Genomic DNA, 12,864 nt, shown 5'->3' on the forward strand with positions numbered 1-12,864 from the left:
AAAAGATTAAAGATCTCTTGAAACAGACATTGCTGCGTTACTCACTTGTCTCCCCACAGCTTCTTCATCATATCCTCTACTTTCTTGGCTCTGTCAGATGGGTTAAGTTGTGCCTTCTCTCCTTTTGATGCAAACTTAGCAACATACATCTCAGCAAACTGCTTCAGAGTGAAAGCCCAGCCATGGAGTCCAGATCCAAACCCAACTGTCCCGACAACTGGGTCCACCTAAATTTCAAACAGTGAAATAAAAAATCTTGAGAACCACAGACGAACTAAACTGGCATAATTTACACTTTTTTTTATAATAAGCTATCTAATTAATATAATCCCTTTAAAGGTATTCAGTCTTAAGCAGAACAATCCTAGCTATGACACAGCCAAATTCCTCCATTCCAATCTGTTGTATTTTTAATACTCTTAATAGTATGTACAACCTTAAAAACCTGTAATTGTAAAAGTATATGAAAAATGCTAATTAATTTTAAGACTGTAATAAACCTCAAGTAGTTGACAAGTAAAGAATTACAAAGTTTTAAATCTCCGAATCTTGAGGCGGACTACGCTACTACTCCCATACAAACCTATAAGACTCTTCATATATTGACATCTGGGCGGCACAATAGCTCTGCTGCCTCACAGTAAGGAGACCAGGGTTTGTATCCTGGGTCCTCCCTGTCCAATGTTTGCACGTTCTCCCCGTGTCTGAGTGGACTCCCACAGTCCAAAGAAATGCAGGTTTGTTTAATTGCGATGCTAAATTGGCCCTATTTTGTGTATGTGTGCTTGGCCTGCAATGGACTGGCACCCTGGCAGTAGGGTCCATTTTAGAGTGCATATCATGCCATGGTACTTGTCTATCTATCTATCTATCTATCTATCTATTATCTATCATCTATCCTATCTATCTATCTATCTATCTATCTATTATTCAGTGCCTATCTATCTATCTATCTATTTATTATACTTTTGCCTATATAGTGCCTTTCTATCTATATATCTTACAATGCCTTATCTATCTATCTATCTATTATACAGTGTCTTATCTATCTATCTATCTATCTATCTATCTATCTATCTATCTATCTATCTATCTATCTATCTATCTATCTATCTATCTATCTTTTTTGCTCAAACCAAACTCCCAGTTTATCTATCTATCTATCTATCTATCTATCTATCTATCTATTATATAGTGCCTTACATATCTATCTATCTATCTATCTATCTATCTATCTATCTATCTATCTATCTATCTATCTATCTTTTTTGCTCAAACCAAACTCCCAGTTTATCTATCTATCTATCTATCTATCTATCTATCTATTGTCGCAGGTGCCTGGGGGGGCGACCTGGCCGGTACACCCCAGAAGACTGGAAGAAGGCTTATGCCCACCTCAGACCACGTGGGGCGACCACCCTGGTGGCTATGGAGGCGCCCCGATGCCTTGGGGGCCCTGGACCTCAGCAATTCCGCCACACCCAGAAGTGCTGGGGGAAAGAGAAGCGGGGACACCCGGAGTGCTTCAGGGTGCGCAGCTGGCACTCTGGGGACTGCCACTGGAAGATTGCTGGGGAGCACCTGGAGCACATCCGGGTGATGATAAAAGGGGCCGTCTCCCTCCATTCAGCAGTGAGAGTCGGGAGTGGAGTAGGACGGAGCTCGGGAGGAGAGGCAAGGAGGCAGCCTGAAGAGCAAGGCATTATTGTGTTGTGGCCTGGACTTTGGGGTTTGTGCATTATAAATATGATCTATCTATCTATCTATCTATCTATCTATCTATCTATCTATCTATCTATCTATCTATCTATCTATCTATCTATCTATCTAGCTAGCTAGCTAGCTAGCTAGCTAGCTAGCTAGCCATCTATCTACGTGCGCCTGGGAGACAGATTACCACCTTCATTAATGGGTTTCTCTGCCAAACCACTGTATTCTAATACTTTCTCCTATATCCCTCTGTAGACCAACCATACAGCCTGCTTCCTCGTGGACATCACTTCCATTTCTGCCTCTCAAAGATATCATTTCCAGCTCTGGTCCCGTTGAACCTTCCTCTTCCTGTCTGCCAACCATATGTAAATGGCCATCTTACCTCACATACCTGCCTTCTGTTTTGGACTCGCGTCTGTAAAGACATATTTCTGTTTTTATCTTCAGTTTGCTTAAAATTACCAAGTACATGGGGCAGCTACCCCAAACCTTTATATGTGTTCTCCCTGTTTATTTTTATCAATGCTAACCATTGCATTTCAATTGAATGAAAATAACTTTATTTTTCTTTTGGAGAGAGCTGCACAAACTGCACCATGTGTCAACTCTACTACACATAACCATACTATCACAATTCGCTATGCCTCCTTGGAATAATCAATAGGATTAGAAAAGGGGAATGAGAAGTCCAAGAACCTAAGAATGTGCACTGCTCACTGTCCAGGAAAAGACCAGAAAGATGCTGGATCAGAAAAAGTCTAGAATGGAAAACAAGTGCGCCTAGGATGGTCAGAAAAAAGGTAAAGTAGAGACCCACCCAGTGAGATGACTTCATGGAGGTATAAGGGAGGAACAGTATAAGGACAGGGCAGAATTTGTATGGCTAGTGCAATGGAAAGAATAAAAGGGGCCCATCTACGTCCTCAATAAACTAGGGACAAAAAAAAATACAACTTTACTGAGACATGAAGAGAAACAGCAAAGAACTATAGGAAATAAAATAAATAAACGCTTCCAGCATGTCTTCTTATGACTCCATAATGCAAGGTCTTTTTCTTGATATACCCAGGATACCCTCCCAGCACAACATAATAGAAAAGGCGCTGGCATAAACAACTATGCCAAACACTAAAGAGAAATTAAAAAATAAAAAAATGAATACAACTAAAACCCCAATAAATGCTTCTGCTTATACATGCAGAGTACTGATCGCCTCACATATGGGAGCCTGGGGATGACCTTCCAGGCTCAGTCAAAGTACGCAGTACCCCGGTGGGGCAAAAAGGGGTACCAGCATTAACAGTGTGGGCACTTCAGCCACGTCGCTGCTCAACTAAACCACGCCTCTTCTGGTCGCTCGACATAAATTCGAGGGCTCCTGGAAGATGCCGTCTCAATCTGAGGGACCGAATCCTGCATGACGGAGTTCACTGACCCAAACCCACTCAAGAGAGACGATCATTTTGAGAAACTGCAGAGGCTAAAGAGGCATCTATTTTGCTTGATTTCTGTTACGCCACCACACACACCCATTTTGGACTTTGGCAGTAACTGAGGTGGCCTGGTTGGCACATCCACTTTTCTTTGGTTCTCCTCTCCCTCATTTGCACCTCACAATATAAAGCAAAAGATTAAAGATCTCTTGAAACAGACATTGCTGCTACTCACTTGTCTCCCCACAGCTTCTTCATCATATCCTCTACTTTCTTGGCTCTGTCAGATGGGTTAAGTTGTGCCTTCTCTCCTTTTGATGCAAACTTAGCAACATACATCTCAGCAAACTGCTTCAGAGTGAAAGCCCAGCCATGGAGTCCAGATCCAAACCCAACTGTCCCGACAACTGGGTCCACCTAAATTTCAAACAGTGAAATAAAAAATCTTGAGAACCACAGACGAACTAAACTGGCATAATTTACACTTTTTTTTATAATAAGCTATCTAATTAATATAATCCCTTTAAAGGTATTCAGTCTTAAGCAGAACAATCCTAGCTATGACACAGCCAAATTCCTCCATTCCAATCTGTTGTATTTTTAATACTCTTAATAGTATGTACAACCTTAAAAACCTGTAATTGTAAAAGTATATGAAAAATGCTAATTAATTTTAAGACTGTAATAAACCTCAAGTAGTTGACAAGTAAAGAATTACAAAGTTTTAAATCTCCGAATCTTGAGGCGGACTACGCTACTACTCCCATACAAACCTATAAGACTCTTCATATATTGACATCTGGGCGGCACAATAGCTCTGCTGCCTCACAGTAAGGAGACCAGGGTTTGTATCCTGGGTCCTCCCTGTCCAATGTTTGCACGTTCTCCCCGTGTCTGAGTGGACTCCCACAGTCCAAAGAAATGCAGGTTTGTTTAATTGCGATGCTAAATTGGCCCTATTTTGTGTATGTGTGCTTGGCCTGCAATGGACTGGCACCCTGGCAGTAGGGTCCATTTTAGAGTGCATATCATGCCATGGTACTTGTCTATCTATCTATCTATCTATCTATCTATCTATCTATCTATCTATCTATCTATCTATCTATCTATCTATCTATCTATTATTCAGTGCCTTATCTATCTATCTATCTATCTATCTATCTTTCTATCTATCTATCTATCTATCTATCTATCTATCTATCTATCTATCTATCTATCTATCTATCTATCTATCTATCTATCTATCACATAAGTGCCCTTCTGTTTATCATTTTCCTCTACTCCTTTGCTTTCATTTCTCTTATATTTTATTGTGTGCTTTTTACAGTCTCCTGCTCTTTCTATCTTATATAATTACAAGATCTGGCAGGTGCTGTAGGACCACAGACACTTGAAGGATATTTAAAGACACCTGCTGCTGCAGTCATATTGCTGTGGCATAAGTTGCTCTGTAAATGTGTTCTTTGACTCCCTTTTGTGTTTCCCTTTAGTGATCAACCTTTTGGGTTCGTATAGCCTTTTCCTATTTTGTGTAACCGTTGTTAGGGTTGTTTCCCACGTTTCTAGGAGCATGGTCTCTGGGGTCATGACCTTTAGTTCATTAGCACATGGGATAAAAGGTCAACAGTTGCACTGGACTTTATGCAATCTGTGGATAAATCCTCTAATACCCTTAAGGTCTGCGGTGGGTTGGCACCCTGCCCAGGATTGGTTCCTGCCTTGTGCCCTGTGTTGGCTGGGATTGGCTCCGGCAGACCCCCGTGACCCTGTATTCGGATTCAGCGGGTTAGACAATGGATGGATGGATACCCTTAAGGTGATTCTCATTGTGACTGATTTTTGTGTCCTGCTTGGTTTTCAACTCCTTTGCCTGAATTTTGACTGTAATTCTTGCCTCTCCTTTGGGTTTTGGCCACTTTGTTTTAATTTCATTCATTTTGTTTTGCCTTTTGCACATATTTCCTGGTTACTCTTAAAAAATTAGTTATCTGTTTCCTGCCGAGTCAGGACTCTTTCCTTTTGCAAAAGATTTGCTTAGATTTTGGATTTTCTGGTTTATTAATTTATACTTTTGTAATTGGATTAAAGTATTTTTTCACCCTTCTTCTTTATTTTACTTTTGAGGTATTCTCTGTTAATTTTGTGCTAAATCAACATTTTTATTTTTTGTTTATTTTGATTTTCTGACATTTTGATCATTTACTTTTTTTTCTTTATTTTGGAAAGTTATTTTTTAAATTATTGATCAATCAAAAGCAGTGAATTGGGCAAAGATATTCCCACTTGGGAATAGTTATAACAACTGGTTTTGAAACCCCGAGTGCACCAATGTGTGGCGCGAGCACATTGTACTTGTGTCTACACCGTGAATGACTTGCATGGGGAAAGACAACAAGAATTCATGGAGGTACCAGGACGGGAAATATATCAGCAAGCCACAAATTTGTTATAACTAAATATCAGTTCTATCTTACGTTGAAACTAAATCGCAATCCAAAAATCATACTTGTCATTTCAGAAACAAAAGTCAGGAAACCAGGAATTCTAAAAAGCAATAAATAACACACACACAAATGTTTCTCTTTGTATATCCGTAAACTCGGATGATGACAAATCTGAAGCACTGATTTTTATAGCATTGCCCTGAATGATGTTGAGCAATGGTCCAGTCTTACCCACAGCAACCAATGTTGAACCATGACAATGACATTTCAAAAAGGCGACAGCTCGAGAAAAATAAAATGATTACGGAAAAGACAGAAAATAATTTGCAATAACTCAAAATGATTTGAAAGACGGAAAAAATGCAAAAATTGGATTCAGTGCTTCAAACAAAGAAAAATAATGCAAAATAACACTTAGAAAAGGAACTTAAACCAAAATGTTGAAGAGATTGCACTTTATAACACACTGGTCTTCCTCTCCTGTCCTAAAGGCTACTGTAAACTGATGTTGGTTCTGCCACCTCAGAAATGGACTAAGAGGATATCACAATGCTTAATATTGTATTTCAATCCTCATATATTCAGATTTATGTCAATAGTACCTTTGCATCCTGTTTACTTATAAAATACACAGCATAATTTTATTTTTATTTTGTCAGTTGGAAATGTGCAGATTTGACCAGAAAAAACTGAGCACAGTTAAATGCTAGTGTTTTATAATAATTCTTTGCATTTATATAGTGCCTTCCTCACTGTCACTAATTGCACCTCCAATTACAATATTCTTTCCTTTTTCGTTAAAAAGACTGAATAATGGTAAGGAAATAATTTTGTAATGGTAAATATCTTTATATATATATATATATATATATATATATATATATATATATATATATATATATATATATATATATACAGTATATATAAAATCCAACATCTGTCTGTTTGTCTGTCTGCTTTTCACAAGAGAATTACTTAACGGATTGAGATTGGGTTATCTATAAATAGGCTGAACGTTCCGGTTGATTCTACGACTTCTCTCATCGCGCTAAGTATCATAGTTCGCTTGTGGTACCGATTTATTTGCACAAATCTGAAAGAGAGAGGCTATGGGCCGAGGGGGCCGGGGCCCTCCTCAGTCATGTGCCAGCCTCCGTTCGAGTCGCTCTACCTCACGCCATGTGCTGGAGTGTACCATGATTGTTAAGGAGTAACGTTTGACGTTTTTGAGAGAGAGATCACATCTACGTGTTTCAGAGGGTAGCTGCTCATTGGCAGAGATATCACGGCCACGTGCTTTTCTCCCCACGCGTTGGACACTTTCCCGTCAGAGCTGAACATGATCAGATACAGTGCCAGTGTTTGACGTTGGAGTGTACCTACCTTCCTACATTTTTTTATAGTTTTTTTAATGTTTGTCCTGTTTCACTACTACGTGGGCAGAGCCACAGGGGACAACTGGTATTATATAAAATAAAGGTTGATTCGTTAACGTAAGTGCTGCTGCCTTAAATCTCCACAGTCAAAGGTTCAATTCCTGGGCTTGATATCCTTAGCAGGGATCTTTTATATTCCTACAGTTAACACATGGAACTTCTCCAAGGCACTCTGGTGATGTCCTACCTTCCAAAAGAGTGCAGCTTTGATTAACTGCTGCTATGATTCAGTGTAGATCTCTTCTGAAGCGTGTCCTGTGATGGACTTATGTCCATCCACAGTTGGTTTCTGCCTTGTGCACAAATCAGGATGGGCTCTGGCCCAGTATTTGTTACTGAAAAATCTCCATCAGCAAATCACAATTGTGTGTTTTTTCCTTAGCTTTTCCACAATACATGTGTAGTATAGTTGTATGGTGTTAATTGTAGTCCCTTTGCAATCTAGAGGTTTGGTTCAACACTCTAAAACATACCATGATGTTGCCCATTGGTCCAGTCTCACCCTCTCCATATGTAGAAATGATGACATTAACATTTTCCACAATACGCTGGAAAGTCTGGAAAAGTTCGTCTGGTTCCAATTGAAGTTCCAGAAGGGCTCGGTCCATCTTGTTCATCATCAGGACTGGTTTGATACGTTCAGCAATGGCTTGCCTCAGTACAGTTTCTGTTTGCACACACACCCCTAAAATTAAACAAAGATGGGCAACACTGAGTGACAGGAAACAACTTCTGAGAATGATTTAGTATTTTACATCTAAGTAATATTTTTATCATCTAGGAAAGGTGTTGAAGTAATTTAATGGACAAATAAAATGTTAGATTACATTGTAGAACATATGTAATGCTTAGACTGTAAAACAGAAACTGAATTAGATGTACTTTGTGCAGTTCTGGCCAACCTGCAAAGCAGCTGTAGAAGCTCTGAATACGATGGCACCCAACAGTATGTCCATAATGCCCTGGGAGTTAAACCTCTCTATTCTTGAGTACAGATGGCTGTGTGGAGACCTAATCCAGCTCTTCAAAATTTACAAAGGCATCAATAAAGCTGAACTAGCAGAACTTTCAGTTACAAAAATTAATCCCATACTCGATGACATTGGGTGGAGTTAAGGAGGCGTGTATTTAAGATGGAAGTTCTCTCCACAAAGTCGCAGAGGAACCTGGAACTAACCACTGAGTATTCAGTTACGCAGAAACATCAACTACTTTTAAAAAGTGTCTGGATGAGATATTAGGGCAATCTAGCTGTTGACTAACCAAATAAACAGGATGGGTTGAATGGTCTCCTCTAGTTTTGACTGCTTTTTTTTGTATAGTGATTATAGTGGAGTTCCTATTTTATGACCATTTGCCCATTTTTTGGCTCTTTTTGATTTTGCTCTTATGGATTTGGCCGCTGACGTACTCTGCCATCCCATCTATGACTTTAGAGCATTACAATATTAACAGGCCATTCAGCTCTAGAAAACTCATTGTTGTGATGTGAGATTTTGCATATAACTTGATAAATATTTTGTATGTCTTTATTTGTAATTTAGGCAAAGCAATGTAATTTAGTGTTACATTAGTGAGAAGCATTCATGAATTTTACGACAGAGTTGTGCTTTAAACCAGTTTGGCGAGTGTTTATCTGCTAAAGTCTTTCAACCCCCCGCAAGAAAGCCAGGCTGCCTAACAGCTAAGCTTTACTTTAACATATGGTTTGGGGGCAGGTGTTAAGATGTTCTATTCCCCCATTGGTCTGAAGTATGGCTATTTGGAATTGGCGTGTATCAAAAGCTTTTAAGTACCATGACGTCCTATTGGCTCTAAGGGTTGGACAGAGAATCTATATATTTACTTGCTTAATCTCACACTCTCTCTCTTACTAACATCTGATGAAGAAGTACCTCTGATGCACAGAAAGGACAACACAATGGAGAACACAGCTCAGCAGCCATATTTAACAGACATGTGGCTGAAAGCTGACCACAAATGAACTAGAGACATTTTTAAGTAACTAACAAGTCTGTGTGCCACCTGAAACTACACATCACTATTTAATCAGGTTGCCAATATTTAAATGTACTTTGCATATTGTTATTATTTATGAATATTATCAATAATACATTGTTTAAATTCCAACTTAATTCCTGCTTGTCTTTTACTACACCTAATTGCAAGAGGTTATAGATGTAGGAGGGAAGGTAGAGAGAAATTATATACTATAATACCTTATAAACAGTGGTAAGTCTGTAAGATTTGAGGTGTTCTGACAGAGGCTGCATATTAATAATACAATAGGGGAAAGTAGAGTAAAATATTGCTCTACCAAGACAAAACATAAATCCTATCCACTCAGTTCCTCCAAAATAACATCAAGTCTAATTCTGAAGGATCCTAAAGTCCTACTGTCTACCATACTACTTTTTAACTTATTTCATGTGTCCATGATTCTCTAAACTAAACTTCCTAATGTTTGTGTGAAATTTACCCTTAAGTTTCCAACGGTGTCCCTGTGTTCTTGATGAACTCACTATACAGTCACAGTCTCGATCCGCTGGACTAATTCCCTTCATAATTTTAAACATTTCAATCATGTCCCTTCTTACACTTTAATCTTATCTCAAAGCATCCCTTGTAGTCCTGGAATGAGCCTAGTCTCTTTTGTCTGGACTTTTTCTAGCCCTGCTATGTCTTTTTTCTACCCCGGAGACCAAAACTGAACCCCAGGTGACGCCTTATTAGTGTTTTAAAAAGCTTAAGCAGAAACTCCTGTGACTTGTACTCCACACATCATTGCGCTATATAAGCTGACATTCTGTCAGCCTTTTTAATGGCTTCTGAACACTGTCTGGAAGAATTTATTTTAAAGTAACAGCTGGGATCCCCTGTACTAATTATGTTATCTGTTAATCTCGGTTTGCCTAAACTGAAACTCTTTGAGTCTCTCCTCATAGCTCATATCTCTTCTGTGGACTTCCTCTAGCACAGACATGTCTTTTTTGTAATATAGATACTAAAACTATACACAGTAGTCCAGGTGAGGCCTCACTAGTGCATTATATAACTTAAGCATAACCTCCTTGCACTTGTACTTAACACATCATGACATATTCCCTAACACAGCCTTCTTAATGAGTTCTGATCACTGTCTGGCACCTGACAGTGACAAGTCCACTACAGCTCCTAAATCCTTCTCATAAGCAGTACAGTAAAACCTTGGATTGCGAGTAACTTGGTCTGCGAGTGTTTTACAAGACGTGCTAAAATTTGTAATAAATTTTAACTTGATAAATGTGCAAGGTCTTGCAATACGAGTAGTATGTACAGGCTTTGTCTGCCGAGCATCACGTGATCACAACTGAGCTGATGGTTCTTCACTGCGGGATTGTGGGTAATCATCTCCCATGCTCGGTCTTAGTCGGCGTGCCTCACTCATATAGTCAATATCCGTACGAGCTTATACGGTTTACTATAGCATGGTGACTACGTGTGTGCGTGTAAAGCATTTTTTTATTTTGTGTCCAAGTGTAGTGACTGTTCTTTAGTAACTGTACTGCAACAAAAAAAAAATTGTAGAAAAGCACCACCCGAATAAGGCTGTAGCGGTGTGAGCGATTAATCTGTTTAACAACAATGCAATGTCACATTTCCACGAAATTCTCAAAAGGAGGTAATAGCAATTTTCATTGGATACGTTTCCTTGTTAAAGTCACAGAAAAAGAAAGATTCCAGTGAGGCAACAGATAGCAGGGATTCCGTTAGTGATACTGAAAGTCGTCCTACACAATAACCCTCCTCCTCTCCTCTCCACTCCCTCACACCAGCCACAATTCTTTTCAAAGGTAAACTGCAGGTTGATTTGTTTTATGTATTTTTACTTTATATTTTCTATTAATCATTTTTATATGAATATTTTTGGATTGTGGAACAAATCATCTGAGTTTCTTATGGGGAAATTTGCTTTGATATACGAGTGCTTTGGATTACAAGCACATTTCCCGGAACGAATTATGCTCGTAAACCAGGGCGCCACTGTACCTTTAAGCATCAGACCTTCCATATTGTATTCAAACTTAACATTTTTAATTCCTATGTACAATACTTTACATTTACATAAATAAGTGAGTGTGGTCAGCTTGTGCCGGAAACCTTTGTTCATATGTATTTCTATATAGAGTTTTGAGAGAAACTTCAGTTGAGTGCTGAACTGATGGTTTTCTTTTTCAAATCACAGCCTGTCAAGTTCAAGTAACAAAGCTATATCCTGGCTTCCTACTGAAAGCTTCCAAATTGGAAGTGCATTTACGTAAAATTAGATGCTGAAATAACCTATAGAGTGTGGTTTGGAAAGAACAATTGAAAGAAAGTATCATGAGTATTGTGTTGTCGAAGAATTAAGGTTATAGGTCAGGTTTTTAAGACAGTGGTAGGACCAGCAAAGATGAAGCGAGAGCTGAGATGTGGGCAGCAAAGGGAGCTCTGGAGTAGAAATTAGGTGAAAGTGTTGAGATGTTGAGAATGCTGAGATGTATGTGTGGAGTTACAACAAAGGACAGAATAAAAATTGAGATGAGCAGAGGTACAACAAAAGTGTGAGAGCAATCTAACAAAGTACAGGAAAGGAGGCTGAAGTGGTATGGATGAGCAGAGACAATGAATATGTGAGCAGAAGAATGATAGGAATGGAAGTATAAGAGAAGAGAAAGCAAAGGAGACCAAAGCAGAGGTGGAAGGATAAAGTAAAAGAAGATCTGAAGGAAACATTTCTGACTGGAGAGGAGGTTAAGGACCCTGGAGTATGGAGAAGGTTGAACAAGCACAGTGACCTAACATGGAAGTGGGAAAAGATGAAGAAGAAGAAGGAAAACTGACATTTCTCACAGCAAGTGAATGCAACATGTGTCATTTTCAGATTAAGACAATAAGACAGACTTAAGAAAACACATGTGACCCTTCTATTAACGGAGTTATAGTAATGATATAGTAATAGGGCCAGTTTTGAAAAGATATCGATTTAGGGATGTCTATAATGTAAAGAAATCTTTATATATAATTTGATACTATTCGTATGTATGGTGTTCGCGTCAATACCCCATATGTATGGTGTTCGTGTCAATACCTCGACTCAATACAAGTTAGAACCATGCAATGGGACTCTGCCTCTGTAGTTAGAACACAACGTGGCAAACGCAGACGCAGTATTGCATGATTTGCTAAGAATGTTCAAATGCTTCAGTGACGCTGCTGGACGGCCGAGTATAGTAAGTTGGTGTTGGTTCGAGCAGATAACAGTAAGTTCGGTTGGTTTTTGGAACGTTGGTTTGGTGGGGTGTACTTTCCAGGACTAACATCGTCGACTAACTTAAACCCTTCGACAGCTCCGGAACCGTAAGTAATTTAGAACGTATCGCCATTTGCTTGGTACGTAGAAATCTATCTTTGGGCAGTTCGGTTTTGGCATCCATCCTTCTGACATCTATTGGCAAACTGAGTAATGACGGCTGGGTATTAACAACGGTAACTGTTTAAATTTTAGCCGATGTCAGATCTACAATGACCACACCAACATAATTATTACTCCGACTCTGATTAGAGTCATAAAATATGGCTTGCTTTGAAAATTTGTTTGCCGGAAAAAATCAAATGAGGTGCGCCGAAGAGCTGAGTTCACGTCTCGCAGCCCCGTTTAAACAGGCAACTCTTCATTACATCGGTCGAAAAGGTCTATTTTAAGTACAAATCAGTGCCATGATAACAAAATCATTTCAAGTACTTAAAAAACAAATAATTCTTTGCAGAGAAAGTATGGATTTCACAAACGTAGACTTTGTAGCCCAATTCAATCGG

General features: G+C 39.0%; 1 protein-coding gene across 1 annotated transcript in view; it reads right to left on the minus strand.

Moving 5' to 3' along the window:
* The window catches only part of eef2l2 (eukaryotic translation elongation factor 2, like 2), a 41,076-nt gene that overhangs the window by 24,196 nt on the left and 4,016 nt on the right, over window positions 1-12,864 (minus strand). The window contains exons 4-5 of the mRNA XM_039758331.1: window positions 7,500-7,711; window positions 3,382-3,563 (exon numbers count right to left, since the gene is read on the minus strand). Of these exons, the coding sequence (XP_039614265.1) occupies window positions 3,382-3,563; window positions 7,500-7,711 (394 nt within the window). The remainder of the gene's footprint in view (window positions 1-3,381; window positions 3,564-7,499; window positions 7,712-12,864) is intronic.

This window comes from Polypterus senegalus, chromosome 7 (assembly GCF_016835505.1).
Source record: "Polypterus senegalus isolate Bchr_013 chromosome 7, ASM1683550v1, whole genome shotgun sequence".
Classification (NCBI taxonomy): Eukaryota; Metazoa; Chordata; class Cladistia; order Polypteriformes; family Polypteridae; genus Polypterus; species Polypterus senegalus.